Below are 21778 nucleotides of genomic sequence, written 5' to 3' on the forward strand. Positions count from 1 at the left end.
TGGAAAATTTCTAACATGTACAAAAGCCCCGAGAATAGTAATGAGAACTACCACGCAGCCTCAACAGTCACTCGCTCACGGCTAATCCTGTTTCATTTATATCTCCCACTCTCCATTATTCTGAAGCAAACTGCAGATATATTCTTACGCCCTTAAATAAGTCGGCAAACATCTCTAAAGCAGAAGAAGGGGAACCGAGGCATTTGGGGGTCTCCGCCTAGCGCACTCGGCAGCAGCCCTCCGCATCTTCAATTCCACAATTTGTAAAACGTGATTTGTAGAGGGTTGAAAAGGCATTTTTCTAAGTAACCACGGTAAAAAAGGAGGTGCTTAAACCCTACTAAGGCTCTCCAGAAGGAATGTCACCCCATAAACCCAAGTCCGCGTTTCATTCCCCAAGAGCCCCAGGCGCCACTCAGGGTCGCTTCCCCTTCAGGGCTGGGACCCCCGGGCGGCCAGCACCACCAGACCTTCCAGGGCCCGGGCGGGCCCTCGCCCCGCCCCTCTCCCGGGAAACCTCCGCCCACTGGGCCCAGCAGCCCCCGCGCGCCCTCGCCGCCGGGGCGCAGGGAGCGGCTCGCGGCCCCGGACGCGCCGGGCCTGGCTCGGGAGCGCGCACGCCGTGCGTCCCGGGCTCGCTCGCGATCCTCGCCAGGCGCTGCGGGGAAAGACTAACAGTTTGGGCCGCCATGTTCCTCTCCGCGGCGCTCCGGGCCCGGGCGGCTGGCCTCACCGCCCAGTGGGTAAGGAGGCTCCGAATGAGCCCGGGCACTGGCGCCGCCCTTCTCCCTCTCTCCTTGCCTCTTTCGCGGTGAGCACGCGAGAGCCCTGGGCTCTGGACAGGCCTGCAGACGGCGTCAAGGACACTGCGGCCTTCGCCCTCTCCCCGGAGAGGTTGCTGCAGCTCCACCGCGAGCGAGGAGCTCCAAGGGAGGGTCGGCAGATTGAACCGCGGCGGGTGCGTGGTCTCCCCCGCAGGACTGCGAAGTTTTCGCCTAGTTTTGCCAAGGAGAGGACGAAGGACGGGCCGCTCGGTGTTCTGTTTTATCCTGTTTCACTCTAGCGCCTGGTTCGGCCAGATCTGTTTCCGTTACCCCTGCTCCCGAAGGAGGCGGCTTGCATATCAAGCCTAGTGACCTTGTTGCCGTCAGGTTGCAGCGTTCAGGACAGAACCCTGAAATTGTAGGTCTGGCTTGCTTGGTGTCTGAGCGTTTCCTTAGGCCAAGAGAAGGGTCACCACAGTGTATTCATTTGTGCCTTACATGTCGGAAAAGTTCGGTGAATAATCGTCTCTAGCTTTGTAAAAGAACAGCACCACAAAAACTGCACAAGCAGGAGTTTAGAGCTTGAATGATTGTTTTGAGATTCAAGTACATCTAATTTTAGGCAAGGAAGTTGAATCTCAGAGAGGTTGAAACACTCAAGTTAACTTAAAAATGCAGATTCCAGAAATGACGATTATAACGGGGCATTTATTGGAAAGAAAGGAGCCTTTTTGTCCGTGCTTGAAGTCGAAGGATTGGGTCAGTTCTCAGCAGAAGAAAGGGATAGATAGTGCACAGTAGTGTAGAATGAGTTCAGGGGTAGTGTTTACACCTGAGTTTGGATGGTGGCTTCACCACCTTTTCTGGCTTTGTGACTTTGGCTGTTGTTTTTCTGTTTTCTCAGTTGTAAAATGGGAACATTGCAATTTGCAAAATTTAGTCACTTAATATAACGTTTGAGGTCCTACTGTCGGTCATGTACTGATAGACTCTAGGTAACAAGGTGGTTATAGATAATATTTGGTGACTACTTTCTATGTGCCAAGCACTGTGTTAAATATTTACAGTCTACATCATGAGCTTGGTACTATTATTTCCCCGTTTTACATAATCAGATTTAGACAATCTGTTCTGGTGGAGTTAATAGTCTTGTATAAGAGGAACTTTGAATTAAGGTCAGTATCATACAGTGTAAAAGTACAGTGTTAGAGATGACTAAGGTCATCCATTTGGTTTGAAGGTGGTGGTAGATTTTTCATGGAGGCGATACTAACAGATTATGGAATGGGGTCAGATGGATTGGGGAGAGGGTATTCTAGGTGGAAAAGACAACATAAGACTGTTGATAGTTGGCAAGAAAAAGTCTGATGGTATGAGAAACCACAATCTGTGTTGCTCTGGACTCCATTGTTGGAGGTAAGGTGAGTTCTAAGATGAAATGAGACAGTTGGGCAGGGCACAGATCTTGGAGCTGCTTGGGTATTATACTAAAGAATTTGACTTTAACTTAGAGAAAGTGGAGAGTCAGGGAAAGGTTTTAGAGGAGCAGAGGGACATGGTCAAGTTTCTGTATTGGATGGATCACTGGATGGGACTGAAGGTGGAGTAGGTTTGATGGGAGCCAGAGGCAGGGAGACTAAATAGATGAGAGGCTCTTGCAGAATCCCAGGTTAGAGGTGATGAGGATCATACCTTGTCTACTAGTAGAAAGGATAGAAATAGAGTACAAATAGATTTTAGTTTCTTCTGTTTTTGAGGAAAGGGCTTAGAGGGTGTAAATTGAAAAGCAGTGTTAACGGTGAAAAAGAACAATAACTTCAGGTAGTGGAAAAAAAATTTTTTATTGTTTTATGTTAGCATCTGCAACTACTTCTTCTCTCTCTTTTTTTTAAATTTAACAATCATTACCTGGTATGTAGTATGTGCCCAATAAATATTTTAGTTGATGAATAAGTTTAATTTTTTTGTTCATTTCCCTCCCTCCCAGTTTTATTGAGAAATAATTGACATACATTACTATAGAAGTTTAAGGTATACAGCATGATGGTGTGATTTACAAGTTTAATTTTTTTGTTACACAAGTAATACATCGCAGGAAAAACATAATAATATTAATGGCAAATAGATTAAGCTCAAAAAATGAAAAACATGCATAGTCTCATCAACTTGGAAATTACCAAAATGTTTAACATTTTGATGGCTACAATTAATAGACCTTAACAGAACTTTTTAAAAATCAGATGATATTGTTCACACTACTTTGTAGCCTGTTCCCCCCCCCCATAATACATTTTAATCAGCTTCCTTATCGGTAGACATTTTATACAGTCATTTTTAATGCTGCATAGCATTCCATTGTATGTTCTATAACTTTTATAATGAGGCCTGTCTTCTAATATTTTACAAATAGTGGGATATCAGATGACTTAGGACAAATCTGGAAAAGTGTGAATAAAGAGGTTCCTAATAAAATTGCTTTCCTAAAAGAGAAACCTTTAAAGAAACCATTTACATTTCCAAAGAAATTGCTTATTTTGTTATAATTTCTGCTTTATTAGTTGTTGTTTTCTTCAGCCACAGGCTTTTCAGCTCGTCATTGCTTAAAAAATATCAAGAATTAGTACTGTATCTAGAAGTGCATGGAAGACACTAGTTGTATGACCTGGAGCCATATTTCTTACTCTCTCTGATCCTCCTTTTCTGTAAAGTGCTGTAATACCTTATTGAGTGAGTGTCAAGAATTGCCTAAAAATTGTGAATTATGGATCAATAGATCCTCAAAATAGACTTACTTTTTCTTTCCTTTTATAACTGCCTATGGCTTTTTTTAATATTGACACCACCGTATACAGCTCATCACTGCCGCACTCCCAAGCCACTGCTAGTTTTGTAGGGGTGAGAGAGTTGTGGCATTTTCAAGGATTGTTTTCAGGTTTAGAATTTTCATATTTCATTTTTATACTTTCTATTTCTGTCTTTTCAGTCATTGATGATGTTTTTCTTTATGTCCTTAAGCATGGTTGCAGCAACTTTGAAATTGGTAATCTCCATTGGTTTTCTTTTTGCTTGAAAATGGGTTATTTTCCTTTGTTCTGTTTTTGTATGTTGAGTTATTTTGGATTTTATCCTGGACGTTGTAGATGGTGTCGTAGAGGCTTTAGATTTTGTTAATTCCTCCAAAGAGGAGTTGTAGACAGTTAATGTAATTGAACTCAAACTGTAATCCAACTCCCTTTTGGGCAGCAACTCAAATATTGGTTCATTTCTTTTAGCAGAGCTGCTTGGAGTCTGCCTCATGTGTCCATGGCTGGGCATATATGCATATAAATTCTTTGATTAATCCCCCCACCCCAACCCTTGTGTCTCCCCTTCCCTCTGTTTTCTATATTTTGAAAATTCAGTACAGCATGGAGACCAGGGTATTTGTAGATTTTGACCTTTTCAAGAACTGTGAGGGCTCTGAGATTTTACTCTACTTAGAAGCTAACAAGTTAACCTGCCTCAGTTTCATGGATGTTGGCTGAGACATGGCTCAGAGACAGAGGACTTTGTTACTCAGTGCACAGCAGGCAGCATGAGCTTCATGTTCATGTTGGTTCCCCTTGACCTTCAAATCTCATCTCATGAGAGTGATATCAAGCAGCCCAGGTGAATGTTGTGCATGACAACTAAGGAACCCAACCACAGCTGCAAGAAAATCTGCCCAACCTTCACCTCAGAGGGAAACATTCTCTACAAAAATCCTTGAAACGATAGTCTGAACAGTCTGAAACAAAAATAGTTAGTGCTTAGTGCCTCCGCTCAGAAGATGTGTAGAAACCCGAGACCCATGGAAAATGATCTATCAGCACTACTTCCTCCTTCCCCACTTTAAAAAGGAAACTTATATGTTAATTGCAATAGGAAGGAGGTAGTATTTTTCAACTATTTAAAATATATGCCCCCCAGGTGTGGCCCAGCGATTGAGCATCGACCTAGGATGCAGGTGATCAGGGTTTGATTCCCGGTCAGGGCACATGCCCAGGTTCCGGGCTTGATCCCCAGTCGGGGTGTGCAGGAGGCAACCGATCAGTGACACTCTCATCATTGATGTTTCTATCTCTCTCTCTCCCTCTCCTTTCCTCTATCTGAATTCAATAAAGATATATATTTTTAAAAATAAATAAAATAAAATATACTTTCACCAGAAAAGTTAGCAATCTTATGTGGATATAATAAATAAAAAATAATTATGTGCAACTGCAAGAAACTCAGTAATCTGTTCTTTTTGTGTCAGTTGAGAGTGATTCTTTGTTAGAGTCAACTATAAAAGCATGATTTTAAATTATCTGTTTGGTTATTAAAATGCAGTTGCTTAAATCTTCCATTTTTCAGTTCTTAAATGTTTTATCCCCATGTCAGCTAAGCAGATGGGATAATGCTTTAACAGATTATATAGTACTTTCAGAAAGACTTTATTATTTGGACCTCAAAACACTTTAATAAGTAAATAGCCCTGTTTTATAGGTGCAGAAATTGAGGCTTAAAAATGTGACTTGTGCAAGGTCACATTAGTAAGTGTCATAGTGATGGGCTATATACAGATCTTTAAAAAAAAATTAATCTGAAACTCCAGTGGCTTTTTCTAAAACTTAGATGCTTCTTCCCTAGTGTTCTCAATCAATATTTTGTCTTCAGTGATTTGGACTTTAAAACATTATTTTGGATAGAAGTATCTGTGTGTATGTACGCTCTGTATGCATGTCCAAAATTACACGTCAGCCAGAGAGCGCCTCAGTGAATTTTCCAATATGTAGCTACATGGCCTAAAGACCAGTTTTCAAGATAATCTCGCCCTGGCCTGTGTGGCTCAGCGGTTAGAACGTTGGCCTTCACACTGAAGGGTCACCGGTTCAATTTCCAGTCAAGGGCATGTACTAGGGTTGCAGGTTCCATTCTGGCCACCTCTGGGCGCACGCAAGAGGCAACCAATCGATGTGTCTCTCTCACATCTATGTTTCTCTCTCTCTCACTCTCTCATTCTCTCCTCTCCCTTCCGCTCCCTTTCACTCTCTCTAAAAAAGCAGTGGAAAAAATGTCCTCAGGATTAACAACAACAACAAAAGATTATATCTTTTATTTTAAATAAAGGTTATGCGGCAGATCCTGGAATAATAGGGAAAGGATCAAATATTGAATCAAAACTGAAGCTGTGTAGTCCTTGTCGGTTTGGCTCAGTGGTTAGAGTGTGGGCCCCACAGACCAAAGGGTCTCCAGTTCAATTCCACTCAAGGGCACGTACCTCGGTTGCAGGCTCAATCCCCCGCCCCAGTGGGGGCGCGTGCGGGAGGCAACCAATCTATATGTCTATGTCACATTGATGTTTCTCTCCCTCCCTCCCTCCCTCCCTCCCCCCCCTCCCTCCCCCCTCCCTCTCTCCCCCCCTCCCTCCCCCCTCCCTCTCTCCCCCCCTCCCTCCCCCTCCCTCTCTCCCCCTTCCTCTCCCTCTCCCTCTCTTCTCTCTCCTCTCCCTCCCCCCTTTCCACTGTCTCTGAAAAAGCAATGAAAAAAAAATCCTCCTTTGTGATTTAAAAAACAAAAAACAAAACTGAAGCTGTTTTAACTTTGAGATTGGTGGTGTTTAATTTGATGTAGTACAGGGAAATTAGAAGGAGAAATAGGATTAGCAGTAGAGGTGATAAGTTTTGTTTTGTACCTGATGAATGTTTTGGGGTTTTTTCAGTTTGTCAGTTAGTCCATGCTAAATAGGAAACATGGTAAATAAAGAAAAATATCACAAAATATAAAAATAAGAGGTGCTTATAATCTTGTTAACATAAATAACAGAGATAAGCACTTTTGTTATGGCCTTCCAATCTTTCTATTAGTATCTATATTGAAAATAATTGGGATGGTAGTTTGTGCTTTTTTTTTTTGTTTAATCCTGATATTTTCCAGTTATGGCTGTGGCACAAATACTATTCATTATTTTTAGGAAATAGAATTTTTGTTGGAATTATTGATATTTATTTAAAACCTCCCTATGTTGGGCTTTTTAGTTGCTTGTATTTTGCTATAACAAACATTATAGAAAATACTTTTATATAAATCATTATCCTCGTTTTCTACTATTTGTTAGGATGAATTCCTAAAAGTAGAACTATTAAGAAGTTAAGAAAAGCCCTGGCTGATACGACTCAGTTGGTTGAGCGTCATCCCTTGCACAGAGAGGTCTCCCGTATGATTCGTTGTCAGGGGCACATGCCCAGGGTTGTGGGCTCAATCCCCATAGGGGCTGTGCAGGAGGAAGCCAATTGATGTTTCTCTCTCTCTTTCTCTTTCTAAAAGCAGTAAAAACATTTTAAAAAAAGAGGATTCAATACTTTCCCTACTCTTAAATTAATCCTTCCTTACTTTATTATGAAATCCTTTGTTTTCTCAGAATTTAGTTAAGTAACTCACTATTACTCAGTAAATATTGTTCTTTGATTTAAAATGTGTATATGTAGCGTGGCCAGGCATGGCTCAGCGGTTGAGCGTCAACCTGGGATCCAGGCGATCGGGGTTTGATTCCTGGTCAGGGCACATGCCCAGGTTGTGGGCCTCATCAGTGACTCTCTCATCATTGATGTTTCTATCTCTCTCTCTCCCTCTCCTTTCCTCTCTCTGAAATCAATAAAGATATATTTAAAAAATAAATAAAATATGAATATGTATATCCTCTCCAGTAAAGTGGTTGTAGGTACTATCTTCTAAATGTTAGTTTCAGTTAATTTGTCAGAGTTTTATGCTGATAGTGTTCTTATAATATTATTTGGAATTATGGCCTTAGTTTTGTTTATCTCAATCCAGGTTCTGGACAGGCAAATCAGGGATATAGGCATAACCTTATATTTAGTTCACAGATTAACCCTGAAGCAACTGAATAAAAGTATAAGAACATAAACAGTCTCCTTGATTTGTGCTGCATGGTTTTTTTCTGTTTTGTTTTTTTAATCTTTACCTGAGGGTACGTTTTTAGAGAAAGAAAGATCAATCTGCTGCTTCCCATATATGCCCCAACTGGGGATCACACCTGCAACCCAGGTATGTGCCCTGACTGGAACCGAACCTGCAACCTTTTGGTGTATGGATGATGCTCTAACCAACTGAGCCACCCGACCAGGGCTGCATTGCATGGTTTTTAAATTGTCATGTATTTCAGACACAAAAAGGAAAAAGAATATTATAAACATCCACTTGCTGCCTAAGAGAAACAAAACCTACACATTTGAAGCCCCCTTGTGTACCACTAAGAGATTGAATTATCCCCTCCCTCATTATCCTAAAACTGATATTTATTACTCCCATATTTTATACCTCTATCTCACATTCTATACCCGAGTCTTGTTAATTAAAGCCAATGCTCTATGTAAACTTATTTCTTTAACTGAAATATCATTTGGACCCAGGGAACAGTTATATGATTGTGTTATATCACTGCCTTTACCTCCTTCTCTAATATGTTTGCCTTTGAATTGTTCAACTCTTCTCCAGTTCCATGCTTCGTAATCACGTTTTCTACCATCTGTGGTTAGTAGAACTCAGAAATTGGAGGATTTCTGAAAAGTAGTTGAATTGCTTTTGGGGGGATTGGGTGGTGGGTGGGGAGAGGTGGAGAAGGTAGAAATGATGGGAAGAGCAACAGAGCAAAGAGAAATGAAATGCAAGGGAGAGGGGAATCAGGTGGATTTCTTCCAAAACAATTGAGTATGGTCAGTCCGCATAGCATCCTTCACAGGCAGCTTTCTGCAACTACTTTTATGGCTGGAGTTTCTAAACTAATTTAGTAAAGAATTGAAAAGGAGGATACAGTTGACTCATTTGTAAGAGTCTATGACTCATTTGTACAGAATGAAAACATGTTTTTGAATGTCCATGCTAAGTGAAAGCTGGCATCCAGCTTGATTCAGACAAAAGTGAAAGGCAGTAAGTTAATGGTATATTAACTCTTAATATGCATGCCAACAGAGTGTTGAAGAAAGGGTACATGACTCAGAAAATCTGGGTTTGATCCTGGTTCTTCCACTAACTCTTAGGTGTGACCTTAGGAAGGTAATAACCTTACCTCTGGATCTCTGCTTTTGTATACCTCTCCTAAAATAGAATGGGCAGGGTAGGGTAGTAGACCATATCGCTTAAGATCTTTTACTTCCTGTAAGTTGATTCAATTGTTTTTAGTTATGGATCTTAAAGTATTTCTATATGAAAAACTTCTTAAGGCTTGCGATTTACTAAATTTTCTTAAAATTTTAGGGACAACATATAAGGAATTTGCATAAGACAGCTGTGCAAAATGGAGCTGGAGGAGCATTATTTGTGGTAAGTAATTACTTAGATTTCTTCAGAATGAAAAGACTTGAAAATTTGGGTAAATTTGTGGTAATAATCCAAAATACCTTAAATAGCCATGTCTTTGGTATATCCTGGCCACTGTGAGAATTTAAATATAGCTAATTGAATTCACTACTTTTCAAAAGATGTGTGGTTCCAGCTGAACCTCTCAAGTTTAAATTAGTACCAGGGCAGATCTGAGAATAAGAATTTAGATGATTATTTGGTGAAATTACTATGAGTGAGCCGTAACCTGAATTTACATTTTGGATTCTTAAAACTCACTCATGTTGGTTCACTGAAGATTCTGAGGCTGCAACTTAGGGAATCCCAAAATGGCACTAGTTTGAAACTTGGATTTTAGTAATAGAGTGAATACATTGGCAGTTGTCCTTTGTATTTTTGGTTTCCAGGGTTTAACTACAGGTAAAGGTCAGTGAACTCTCCCCAGCTTAGTTGCATAATTCAGAAAGCATAAGATAATTTATCCCCCTTCTCTGACAAAGGTACAGTGTTTCAGGAATTAATCTGGTATTGTTTAAAGGCAATTTACTGGACTAGTATGATTCAGAGTTAGTGGTATAGTCTTGTAAACTGAGTTATTTCCAAGATTAATCTTAGTTGGCATACTATTGATAATTAGATTCTTGCTTTATATTTTATCATCTTTGTCTAAAAACATATCAAATATGCCATGTGTTTGAGATCATTGCCCAAAGTTTTCATTTTCTTTCCTCTTTTATATCCTTGAAAAAGAACTGAGAGTCAATATATTAAGAGATTCAGTTCTGTGTTCACCTTATATATAAAACAATCAGTATAAGTGTTAATTTCAGTGTGACTCATTTGATTTCCTGTTGACATGCTATTTCTTGTCAGTTTTTAAAGAGGGCTTGCGCTTTTATGGAGGAAAAATAAAGCTTCTTGTTGTTGGCTGGTTTCTGTTACAGAAAACTAGCCGTTGGCTAGGTTCTATTACCTGGGGAAGAGACGGTGCTTTGTACCTTTCCTGAAGTAGCAAGTCCCTTTGACGATTTGATATATTTTCTCTCAGAAAATGCACATATATTCACACTCAAGATTGTGTCGTTTTGAGGCTTCTAATAGTTAGCAATGTTTGGGTAATTACCTTAGAAGATCCTATCCTCTAATCAAGTTGTATAACTTTGTTTTTTGGTTCTAAAGCTACTTATCTTAACCATTAAATGGTAATTTCTAAAATTGTCTAAAGTTTTTTTGCTAACATTACTTTGGTAATCATACTCATCACATGTACTTAATAATTTAGCCATTCTTTTTGATGCAAGGATAGATTGATTGTATTGTGTTGAAAATAAAGTGAAGAGATTAAATGATCAGTACCAGCAATGTACAAAATTATTCACACTTTTGAGGAATTTTGATCATTTTGGAAAACATTTTTTTTCCTTTTGTATATATAGCACAGAGATACTCCTGAGAATAACCCAGATACTCCATTTGATTTCACACCAGAAAACTATAAGGTATGATGAAATTAACATTATAATTAATGGTACAAAATATTTAGTATCTTCCAGATGTATAAAAACAGGTGCTTTTTCTTTGATACAGAGGATAGAGGCAATTGTAAAAAACTATCCAGAAGGGCATAAAGCAGCAGCTGTGCTTCCAGTCCTGGATTTAGCCCAAAGACAGAATGGATGGCTGCCCATCTCTGCTATGAACAAGGTACTTAATTCATTTTTGCTTTAGTTCAAAAAGAGGAGAGATTGTGTATGGTAACTTTCTTGTGTAGAAATTCCTTTGACAGTCATTAATGTCAAAATTAAGAGTTTGAAGCCCTGTAATCATTTATATGTTTCCTCAAATTACATGTATGTTTTAGCTATGCAGAGAACTGAAAAGGTAGAGTTTTTTATCCTTGCAAGAAATAGTAAAGGCATTATAATGAGGTTTTCTCTCCCCCTCCCTCCTTTTTGGGAGAAAGATGGTCATAATAAAGATAAAATATCTCAAATGTGTATAATTTGCTGTCAAGATATTCTGAAAATTAATGTATTTATTTAAACACTAGAATTACAGGAAAAAGGATCTGCTTGCCCTAGCAGGTGTGGCTCATTTGGTTGAAGTGTTGTCCAGTGCACTGAAGTGTTGCTGGTTCAAGTCCCGGTCAGGGCACATACCCAGGTGTCAGGTTTTATCCCTGGTCGGGGCACATACAAGAGGCAACCAGCTGATGTTTCTCTCTCTCATCAATGTTTCTCTCTCTCTTTCCTTTTCTCTTCCTCTCTCTCTAAAATCAGTTTTTGCTAGGGCTACATTTGAGATTTTTAATATTACTGTTTCTCTCTGACCCCAAAGAAAAGCCCAACCTTATAGCAAAAACAAAATCCAGAAACTCACACATTAGTTCCTTAACCATCACTATGCTACACAGCAGCGACCCCAGGGATGCCTTCTCAAATTAGACATCAGGGCCTTCCTCCCAGTGGTAGGGCTCCAGTGTGTATATTTTCAGGCTCCAGCATGTGTATTTTGAGAGAGCTTCTCAGTATGCCTGCCCAGTATGTTAAAATAAGTGTTTTCTGTAAATATCTTGATGTGAAAGGTTGGGAAGTACTAGTCTATAAGATCCATTGTAAATAGTAATGTTTGGATTGTTCTGGAGGGGTGTGTGTATAAGTATGTAGATATGTAAACCAATATGGGCGAGTAGGTAAGCTTTGATTCTCAACTTTTTCTTTCGCCGTACCATTTGCACACACTCTTCACCACGTGTAACATCGAGGCTTTTTTGAAAAATTGGTGAAAGTCTGAAAAATATGTTTTAGGGTTTGTCCACCAAATTTTTGCCATGTAGAAATTTTAAATTACAAAATATTAGAGTTGAAATGATCAAAATAGAAATTCTTAATAATGAAAGACTTAAAGATTTAGAGAAAAAGATCCTTTTGCAGAGATGAGGACTGAGGTCACCGTTAGCCTCTGGGCTCTGTGTAATTTAAGTGTAAGGCGTCTGCAAAAATTAAAGGATTTATACCTTGCAAATACCAGATACAGGTATATTTTCTGCTTTTGAAGAACTTTCCTGTTTTTTACCAAATTGAAGCAATACTGAAATACACTTTTAACCAAGCTCAATTATTAAACCTTATAATTATGTTTTTAAAAAATTTCCTAATATTTTTAGGTTGCAGAAGTTTTACAAGTACCTCCAATGAGAGTATATGAAGTAGCAACTTTTTATACAATGTATAATCGAAAGCCAGTTGGAAAGTATCACATTCAGATCTGCACTACTACACCTTGCATGCTTCGAAACTCTGACAGCATACTGGAGGCCATTCAGAAAAAGCTTGGTAATGTGACATGTTATATAACTTTGATGAAAATTAGAATTGTCTTTCTAGAGTTGACCTATTTCTACCTAACTTTTCCAACTTTTGTCATCTTATTGGATCTCTACTTCATGAGTGAATTTTTGTCTTTCCATTTGTCTACCTTTATTTCTTATTTTGTACTTAGTTCTCAGCCTGAAAGCTGAATTTTCATCTTTTCTAATCATTAAGTATGTTGGAAAAGCTAGGAATTACAAAGTTTTCATTGTTTAGAAAATTAAGTTTCATTGTGTGATACCATGTAGTATGTATAAAGTGACTATTATTATCCTTGTGTTCTTTCACACAGTAAGAATTCTTCAGGAAGGGAAATTTGAAATGGGGTTTTATTATATATACTAGCATTTATAAAATGGAAAGGTCATTTTTCCACACAAAACTCATTGCTGCATAACTATACATACCAAATAAAGTAAAAGGAGGTTTTTGTTGTTTTTTAATTTTCGTTACTGAATATAAAGTACTTGCATGTTGTAAATATATTTGGGCAGTACTGAAGTATATAAAACAAATGTGAAGTCTGCATAATGCCACCTCCCACCTTCAAGATACAAATTCTGATAATAGTGAGTATATTGGTTTTAGGTTTTATATTTTCATTATTAAATATATAAATGTAATGTGTTTGCTCTTTGTACCTTTTTTTTACTACAGCGTAATATGTATGTCTGCCTAATATTTCTATAACAAGTTATTCTGTAGCTACTTTTATGTATACTCATCTTTGCATACTTATCCTACTGTATACTGAGATTGTTTACAGAAGTAGAATTGCTGTGTCAGATTTTACTATATTTTGTCAAAATGCCTTCTCTAAAGATATGAGAGTGATTGTTTTCCTCACATTCTTAATGACGTTTGATATTAGCAGTTTTCTGAGTCTTTGCCAATCTGATAGTGTGACTGATTTTAGGTTAATTATCACAGTCAAAATGAAAATCGTACAGTCTGATGCACTGCTGTTTGATAACAAACACTGGAGATGAGTCCTCTGAAACAAGTTTACTTAAGAAAACTTTGAATGTTCTAGTATAATTATGCAGACTTGTTTTAAGAAATTTAGTACTCTTAAATACTTTTTGTATACCTCCATAACATGTTGGTTTTCTTTTCCTTTTTTCTTTCCTTAAATTATATTGCTATTTAAATATAACCTGGTCCTTACAGTGATCATTTATATTTTTAGGAATAAAGGTTGGAGAGACTACACCGGACAAACTTTTCACTCTTATAGAGGTGGAATGTTTAGGGGCCTGCGTAAATGCACCAATGGTTCAAATAAATGACAACTACTATGTGAGTATTTAACTTAATATGAATTAAAATTGTATTATTTCATATTTAAAATACTTGTTTTCCCATCCTGTAAATGCTGGTTTTTTAATTATGCATTTAGAAGAAATTGTTGGCATAAATATCCAGGGCTTTTTTTTCTTTTTCTTTTTTTGTTTCTTGGTTTCCTATTCTTTGTTATTAATAAATGTTGGTTTATTAAAAATCAAAGAATAGCCCGGCCAGGTGTGGCTCAGTGGTTGAGCATCGACCTAGGATCCAGGAGATCACGGTTTGATTCCTGGTCAGGGCACATGCCCGGGTTGTGGGCTCAATGCCCAGTCAGGGGCGTGCAGGAGGCAGCCGATCAATGACTCTCTCATCAGTGATGTTTCTATCTCTCTCTCTCCCCCTCTTCTTTCCTCTCTCTGAAATCAATAAAGATATATTTTTAAAAAATAAAAATCAAAGAATAGAAAATCAGTCGGCCGGCATGGCTCAGTGGTTGAGCATTGACCTATGATTCAGGCAGTCAAGGTTCGATTCCCAGTCAGGGCACATGCCCAGGTTTCAGGCTTAACATGGGGGCTATGTAGGAGGCAGCCAATCAGTCACTCTCTCATCATTAATGTTTCTCTCTCTCTCTCCCTCTTCTTTCCTCTCTCTCAAATCAATAAAGACATATTTTTAAAAAAGAATAGAAAACCTTTCATAAAAATACATAAATTTTAGCTTTTACATTATTTTCCACCAAATGGTTTTTAAAAAATTATCTTTAAATATTTTTGCATTTAACTTTAGGAGGTAATATATTTTTGAAAAATTTAATAATTTACATACAAATACAGAAAATAACACCAAAACCCAACAAATAATATTTCCCACACTTCAATAAATTATTTTTATCATTATTTGTAAGGAATAATCTACAGATGCAAGTAAACCATTCTCATTCCCACCAAAAATCCTATTCTTTCCCATCCATTCCCAGAGGTAACCACTTTCATAAATCTAGTGTGTGTTCTTCCTGAACATATTTATATATGTATCCAGTCATACTAGTATGTAATACTATATTGTTTTTCTAACAATTTTATAGAGATGATGATATCTCTCTCTCTTAGTACTGTTTTAGCCAGGCCTCACAAGTTTTGATAAGTAATATTTTCATCCTTTAGTTCTATAAATATTTTTAAATTTGTATTTTTATCTTAGACATGTTCTTAATATCTAAGTGTGTGGAGTCTAGTTATCTTTTTTTAATTGCCTGCTTCCCTAATTATATCATGGTTTTCATTCATAATATCTTGTTAGCTCATACTTCTTAGAAATTGCTTATGGAAATTCTTTGAGGTCTGTATTAAAGGTGGATTCTTCCAGAAGAGATTTGCTTTGCTACTCTCTTGCTCCTAGAAATGCTACTGTACTAAAACAGAGCCCCTTTCCTTACACCCTTCCCTCAGCCCTCATCAATGTGTAAGATTCTAGGTTAGCAGTTTTTTGAGGGACATTTTAATTTCTATTTACCCTTATATTGAGGATATAGCTTTTTAGGGTCTTAACTTCATGTGGTTTGGATGTCTCTTGTGACCTGGGGCTTTGTTCCTTTCCCCTCTAGACCAGTGATTTTCAACCTTTTTCATCTCAAGGCACACATAAACTAATTACTAAAATGCTGCAGCACACCCAAAAATATATTTTTTTGCCGAGCTGACAAAAAAAAAAAAAGGTGTAATTTTGATTCATTCACACTGGATGGCTATTGTTGTGTTGGCTGTTGTCATTGTATTCGACCACCTAAGGGAAAAGAGGTCAGTGCCCCTGTAGTCAGTTATTGCATGTTTTAAAAATTCTTGTGGCACAGTTGGAAATCACTGCTCTAGACTATGAAATCCTAAAGCCAAGTTTGTTTGGTGTTCCACTTCTCTACTTGGGTTTTTGAGTTTGTGGTTTCTGGGTATTTCTTTGTGAGGGTATTGATGAAATTTAAAAGCACCTGTAGGTGTTACAATAGGAAGTTCTATCAGGATAGCTATTCTGCCATAATGCCTGAAATGGACATCTGTAACCTTTTTTAATGAAGGTGAAATTTGATTTCTTTGGCCTTTTAGATTTTTAGGGTGTTTTCATTCCCTATAGTGATTTTCTTCATTTTAATGATAAGTGATTTAAATTTCTTCTCTAGTTCCCATACTTTAAAAAAGGTCCTTTAAAAATATGGCAACAACTTTCCCTTTTCCCATACTCTGCAATTTATTCATAATGAGGATCTCAATTTAAGCGGGAATAGTGTGTCACAGCTTTCTATGAAACATAATAAGTCTAAATATGGTAGCCCATGGCTTATCCAAGAGCTAAATATTCTTTTAGTTAGTAAAGGTATGGTCTTTGGCAAGGCAGTTAACTTTTATATATCTCAGTTGATGAGTGGATAAAATGAAATAGTCACATAAATTTTGATTGGATTCTACTTAGGGGAAAAACAGTTACCACATTTTGAGGATGGCTAGGTAGGTTTGAATATGGATTTGACATTGGATTTTATTAAAGAATTAGTTAATTAGGTGTGGTAATGGCATTATGTTATTTAAGAAAATTTTCTTATTCTTAGGAGATGGCCTGCTGAAGTATTAGGGGTGAAGTGTTATGATGTCTGCAACTTGCTTTCAAATGGTACAGCCCAAAAGCATATGTGTAGATAATGCAAATACGTCAGATTAAAAATTGTTCAGTCTAGGTGGTAGGAATATGGGTAGTTATGTATAGTTTTCAAATTCTCATAGCAAAGATTTGGGGAAGGAATAAAACTGTTAGATAAGTTTAAAGATTATTTTAGCTATAAATTTCTGAACATCCGTTAAACCCTAAGCATTTTCAAAGCAGCTTTTTTATTTTTATAAATGTTTATTCAACAAATATTAAAGGCATTTTTTTGTGACTAGGCATTGGAAATACAGTATTGAATCATGATTTCTTTAGCATAGCACTAGGGTACTACAAAACATTTTGTTAAATACAGAACCGTTTTGTTAGGGGAGAAGGGATATAATGTAGTTGAGGCAGTTTTCTCTTCATCTTGCCATCTTGTTTTAACTGTCTTTTCTTTTTTTTCTTTTTTAAATATATCTTTATTGAGTTCAGAGAGAGGAAAGGAGAGGGAGAGAGAGAGATACAAACATTAATGATGAGAGAGTCATCGATTGGCTGCAGCCTGCAACCTGGGCATGTGCCCTGACCGGGAATCGAACCCTGATCGCCTGGATTCTAGATCGTCGACACTTAACCACTAAGCCACGCCGGGCTGGGCTTGTTTTCACTGTCTTTTGATTAAACCTAGGTTGCAGCAGCTAGGCATACAAGTGCATGTGTTTCTGTGTTTTAATTATATGTTATTTTAAATAACGGAACCCTTTCTTGAGTTAAAAATTTTACGCTAATGTATGTATAAAATGGGATAGAGCTGTTCTAGTTGAAATGTGGTTTGGAGTGTCAGGATCATTAAAATAAATATGTCAAAAATAAGGGTTTTTTTTACCTTCCCCTTTGAAAATTAAATGAATTTTGAAATGGTGACTTTCACCTGGGGGGAGGGGGAAGATATCGCTGGGATGTTAGATCTTTAGCTTAGGGATATGTATTAGTCATCTACTTTTAGGTAGTATTTCTTCAAGGACTTAGCATTTATTGAGCATGTGCCACAGCACTGTTCTGTTTTATATATTTTTCTCATTTTATTCTCAAGTAGGTTTACAAATGAAGAAACAGACTTAAGGAGGATAAGTAACTTGTCTAAGATTACTAGCTAGTAAGTGATAGGGCGAAGACTTAAACGCAGAACTGTTTCAGTTCAAAGCGCTATTCTGTATTGCCTCTTTAGCTGCAGCTCTTATTACATATTGCCTTTAGCAGTATATACTAAATATAGAAGTTATTCAGTTGCTGCCACCTTGGTAACTAACTTGTAAGTTGAGAGAGACAATAAGTGATATTAGGGATTTACAGAAATTTCAATATAAAAAGTAATTTTAATATTTTTTGTAGGAGGATCTGACACCTAAGGATATTGAAGAAATTATTGATGAGCTCAAGGCTGGCAAAATTCCAAAACCTGGGCCAAGGTATGCTTTTATTTTTATATAATAAAATTTAATGGTTTAACCTAAATTAGTCTTTCATGTAAACTTAATTTTTGAAACTTTATACCCTAAGTTCACAGAAGTTGTCAGGATCCTTATACAGTATCTAAACCAACTTGTCACCTAAAGCAATAATTTTAGCCCCCCTCTAAAACTCTATCAGATAATCATCTGGTATCTACTTGAATGTTTATAGAGAAGGGAAATTTACTACAAAGAAATCAGTTTTTTAAAAGTTTGTACTTCCAGAAGATTGATCCAAAGCCTGTCTCCCTCTAATTTCTGATTAAAGGTCCTCTTCTGTCCTTCGAACCAATATAAGGTAATTTTTATACCTCTTCCACATGACAGCTCTTCAGTTACTTAAATTAGCTGTCTTCCTCATATCTTTTTCTCAGATTTAATATCCACAGTTGTTTTTATTGTTTTTCCTTATATGACAGAGTTTGGTCTCCCTCCTCTGTAGATTTTCTGAATGGCTAGTGACTTTCTTAATGTGGTAAACTAATCACAATATTTGAGAGATGTGCTGAGTAATTTGCAGAGCATTGTGGGACTGTCTCCTTAATTCCAGACACCATGCTTGTAATAATGCAGCCTAATTACATCAACTCTCACTTCAGATACATTACATCATTAATTGCACGTATAGTCAGAATGCATAGATCTTTTACAACTTAAATACTGTTTATCCAGTTTGCTCACATCCTGCAGTTGTGTTATATTAATTACTTTTCTTTCAATTATGAACCTGAACTTTTGCTGCTAAACAAACCCTTATTCCATATCTAAGTGTTCACATCACTCTTAATACTAGCAAATGTTTGCATGGTTTTATACTGTTGTAATCCTTTTGTAAATATTTCTTTCTGCTTATATCAGATTTGTAGGTTTTAATGGCCATATAGTATTCTAATGTATTGTAAGAACTATGATGTGCTCTTTATTACTCTGTTTTAAAATGTATTTTCCAACTTTTTGTAATACATAATAATAACCCTGAAGTTGGATTACTAAATCAGAATGTATGAGTGGCTCTGTAGTCTGTGCTCTAGAAGTACTCATTATTCAGGCACCCTACCTAGTAAGAAAAAGAGCTCAGTTCAGGATAACTTCAATTTAGTAAAGGCAAGCTGGCTGCTACTGACTGTTACCTTCTATTCTGAGAAACATATACTTTTAACACTTAAATTGAATTTGCTTAAATTAGTTTAGAATTTTCTTCTAGTTCCTCACTTTCTTGGGCTACACTTCTATTTTTGAGGGTAAGGCATTTCAGTTGTGAAGAAAACCCTAGTGTAAATTGTAGCTGTCAGGTGAATGGATAGGGCTTAGATCACTGCCTCTCAATATTTGTGTTCTGAGGCATGTTTACAGATAAAATGAGGGGGAAAGTCACATGACTAGTAGATTAAACCAAGTTTGTAGGCTTTACTGGAAGATTTTACAGCCTTTATAACATTTTAATATGTATTTTGTGAATGGTAGGGGAAGCGGAAAGTTTGTAGGCTGACATAATGAACCCCTGGAACTCCATTTTTCCCCTCAAGTGTGTCATGGGACTGTCATTTCACGGAACAAACTTCAGGAATCTGGATCAAGTTATTTTTAAAATAACTTTCTTCTATAAAATTCTATAATCCTATGAAGAATTCAGGCAGTATACATAGTTAATTCTCCCATTTATTGTTCCAGAAACTTTGGTTTTCATAATCTCCTTAAATTGGTCCTTTGTGTTAGGTAAAGAGGGTAGCTGAGCTTAAACCCCAAGATGGAACCTCGTAAAAGAGAAGATAGGTTCTCTAAAATAAGTTAATTTCATTATTTCATTGGCAGTCAGAGAGCAACAGGTGTACCTGTGTTACTAGTTAACATAAAAAAATTACAAAGCCAAATACCACTTTTTATTCAAGTTAAATGTCATTTTGCCGTTTACCCTACAACAGTTTCAGGCTCTGACAGTACAGTGTCTGCTTTTTTTATCTGGTTTTCATAGTGACCTATAATGCAAGTATATTAACTAATTTCTGACTTTGTAGCCATTCTTCATTACAGTACTCTTAGTTACTTGCATTATGTAATGCAATAGCTAGAAAGATCTTATAAATGATTATGTGATATCACTTTTCTGTCCCCTCAACAAAAAATGACTTTCTAGGACTAAAAACAGACTTATAAGATAGATGACAGAATGTGAAGAGCAAAGCCAGAGGGAGTAAAAAGATGTGCTGAGTTGGGCTCTAGCGAAAGAGGTTAGACAGGGCAGAGGTTGAGTGATTACCTGGGAAAGTATGTGTGGGGGTGAAACAAAAAACAGACAGGTTCTGCCTGTGTGTTGCTTCTCTTCATAGATTCCTACATAAGTACCTGCTCTTGTTTTCTTTGTGGCTGTGTTAGCAGCCCTGGTCTGGGTCATGTTTCTTGAAAAATTAATACTAATACAGCCTTTAAAAACATAAATACAAATAGATTTTGTTTTTACTGCTTCTAAAGGACATCCTCCCAAATCTTCAAATTCCTCAAGGAATCGTTTGTTTAAAATATAGTGTGTATTCCCTTCTCAATCTAAATAAAATTCAGATATATAAAGAATAAATGTAGTGTCTGGTTTATTAAAACATGATTTTTTAAAATGTCCTCTGGTTTAGGTTATTTTCCTGTAGTTAAGCTCTGATACTGGGGTGGTTGCTGAATTCCCCCCCAAGTCTTGTTTCTGTATAAAGTAAGGCCAGTAATCACTTGTCTCATGCCATTGTTGAGAATAAATGAGCTAATAATGTATAAACTCTGGTCAATAAATGGGAACTAGTATTAGTATTATTTTTATATTTTTCAAATTTATATGTAGTGAGTTTTATTTGATATGTCACTTTTCATGTTTAACTTTGAGAAAATCTTGTAGCAGTTGTTTGGATTAAATAATCTATGTTAGTTCTTTGGGGGAATTAGCTACTTAACTAGGCTGTTGTGAGATAACAATTATAATTTTTTTAAGTGAAAATTTATAAATGGTAATCATTAATAGTCATTTTAATGTTACTTGTTTTTTAGGAGTGGACGCTTCTCTTGTGAGCCAGCTGGAGGTCTCACCTCTTTGACTGAACCACCTAAAGGGCCTGGCTTTGGTGTGCAAGCAGGCCTTTAATTTATATTCAATTGTAAATATGTCACTGGAAAAATAAAATATGAATTTCCTATCTACATAAATTTTTAATATTATTTCAACCTGTGTACACCTTGGTGGTAACCTAGCAACTTGCAGCTCTGTAAGTACCATGTCAAAACTTCAGAGCTCCACTTTTTTTAAAAAATCCTCACCCAAGGATAAATTTCCATTGATTTGAGAGAGGAAGGGAGAGAGAGAAATGTCGGGGGAGACATTGATCAGTTGCCTCTGTACACACCTGACTCAGGATCGAACCTGCAACTTGGGTATGTGCCCTGACCGGCGGGATTGGAACCCACCATCTTTTGGTGTGTGGGACAACACTCCAACCGACTGAGCTACAATGGCCAGGGCTTCAGAGCTCCATTTTAAAGTCATCTGCTATCTATGGCTAACTATGAAGACATTCTATAATCTATCAGTAACTTCAAGTCCCCTTGTTTTCAACTGCCAGGTCATTTTTATCAAGATTGCAGGTTATTGTGAAATAAAAATTCAAATTTCAAATACATTTTGCTTTTCCATGTTTAGCCATAGCCAAGTCTTAAGTTAACATGGTCTTTGTATAAACCTTATTTATGTCAGTGCACCCTTGTAACATTTTACCTTTATAGCACACTATTGTTATGTTATTTCCAACTGGTGGTGACTCTAAGCAGACTGTAATTGTGAGGAGGAGAAGGTGGTTGTCTCTAGGTCATTTGAGTT

At 37.1% G+C, this 21778-nt stretch overlaps 1 protein-coding gene across 2 annotated transcripts; it reads left to right on the top strand.

The window, feature by feature from the left end:
* The first annotated feature begins 549 nt into the window (after window positions 1-549).
* NDUFV2 (NADH:ubiquinone oxidoreductase core subunit V2) lies at window positions 550-21105 on the top strand. 2 transcript variants are annotated; one of them, XM_081148950.1, is made up of 8 exons: window positions 550-743; window positions 9039-9104; window positions 10559-10621; window positions 10710-10826; window positions 12289-12457; window positions 13683-13792; window positions 17810-17886; window positions 20956-21105. In XM_081148950.1, exons 1-8 carry the CDS (start codon window positions 690-692, stop codon window positions 21047-21049), a joined length of 750 nt encoding a protein of 249 aa, XP_081005076.1. In that variant the 5' UTR covers window positions 550-689; the 3' UTR covers window positions 21050-21105. The 2 variants fall into 2 exon arrangements, with proteins under 2 accessions (XP_081005076.1, XP_081005077.1); XM_081148951.1 differs by lacking the exon at window positions 550-743 and adding an exon at window positions 8285-8315.
* Window positions 21106-21778: the final 673 nt, after the last annotated feature.

This window comes from Miniopterus schreibersii (assembly GCF_964146895.1).
Source record: "Miniopterus schreibersii genome assembly, chromosome: 10".
Lineage (NCBI taxonomy): Eukaryota > Metazoa > Chordata > Mammalia > Chiroptera > Miniopteridae > Miniopterus > Miniopterus schreibersii.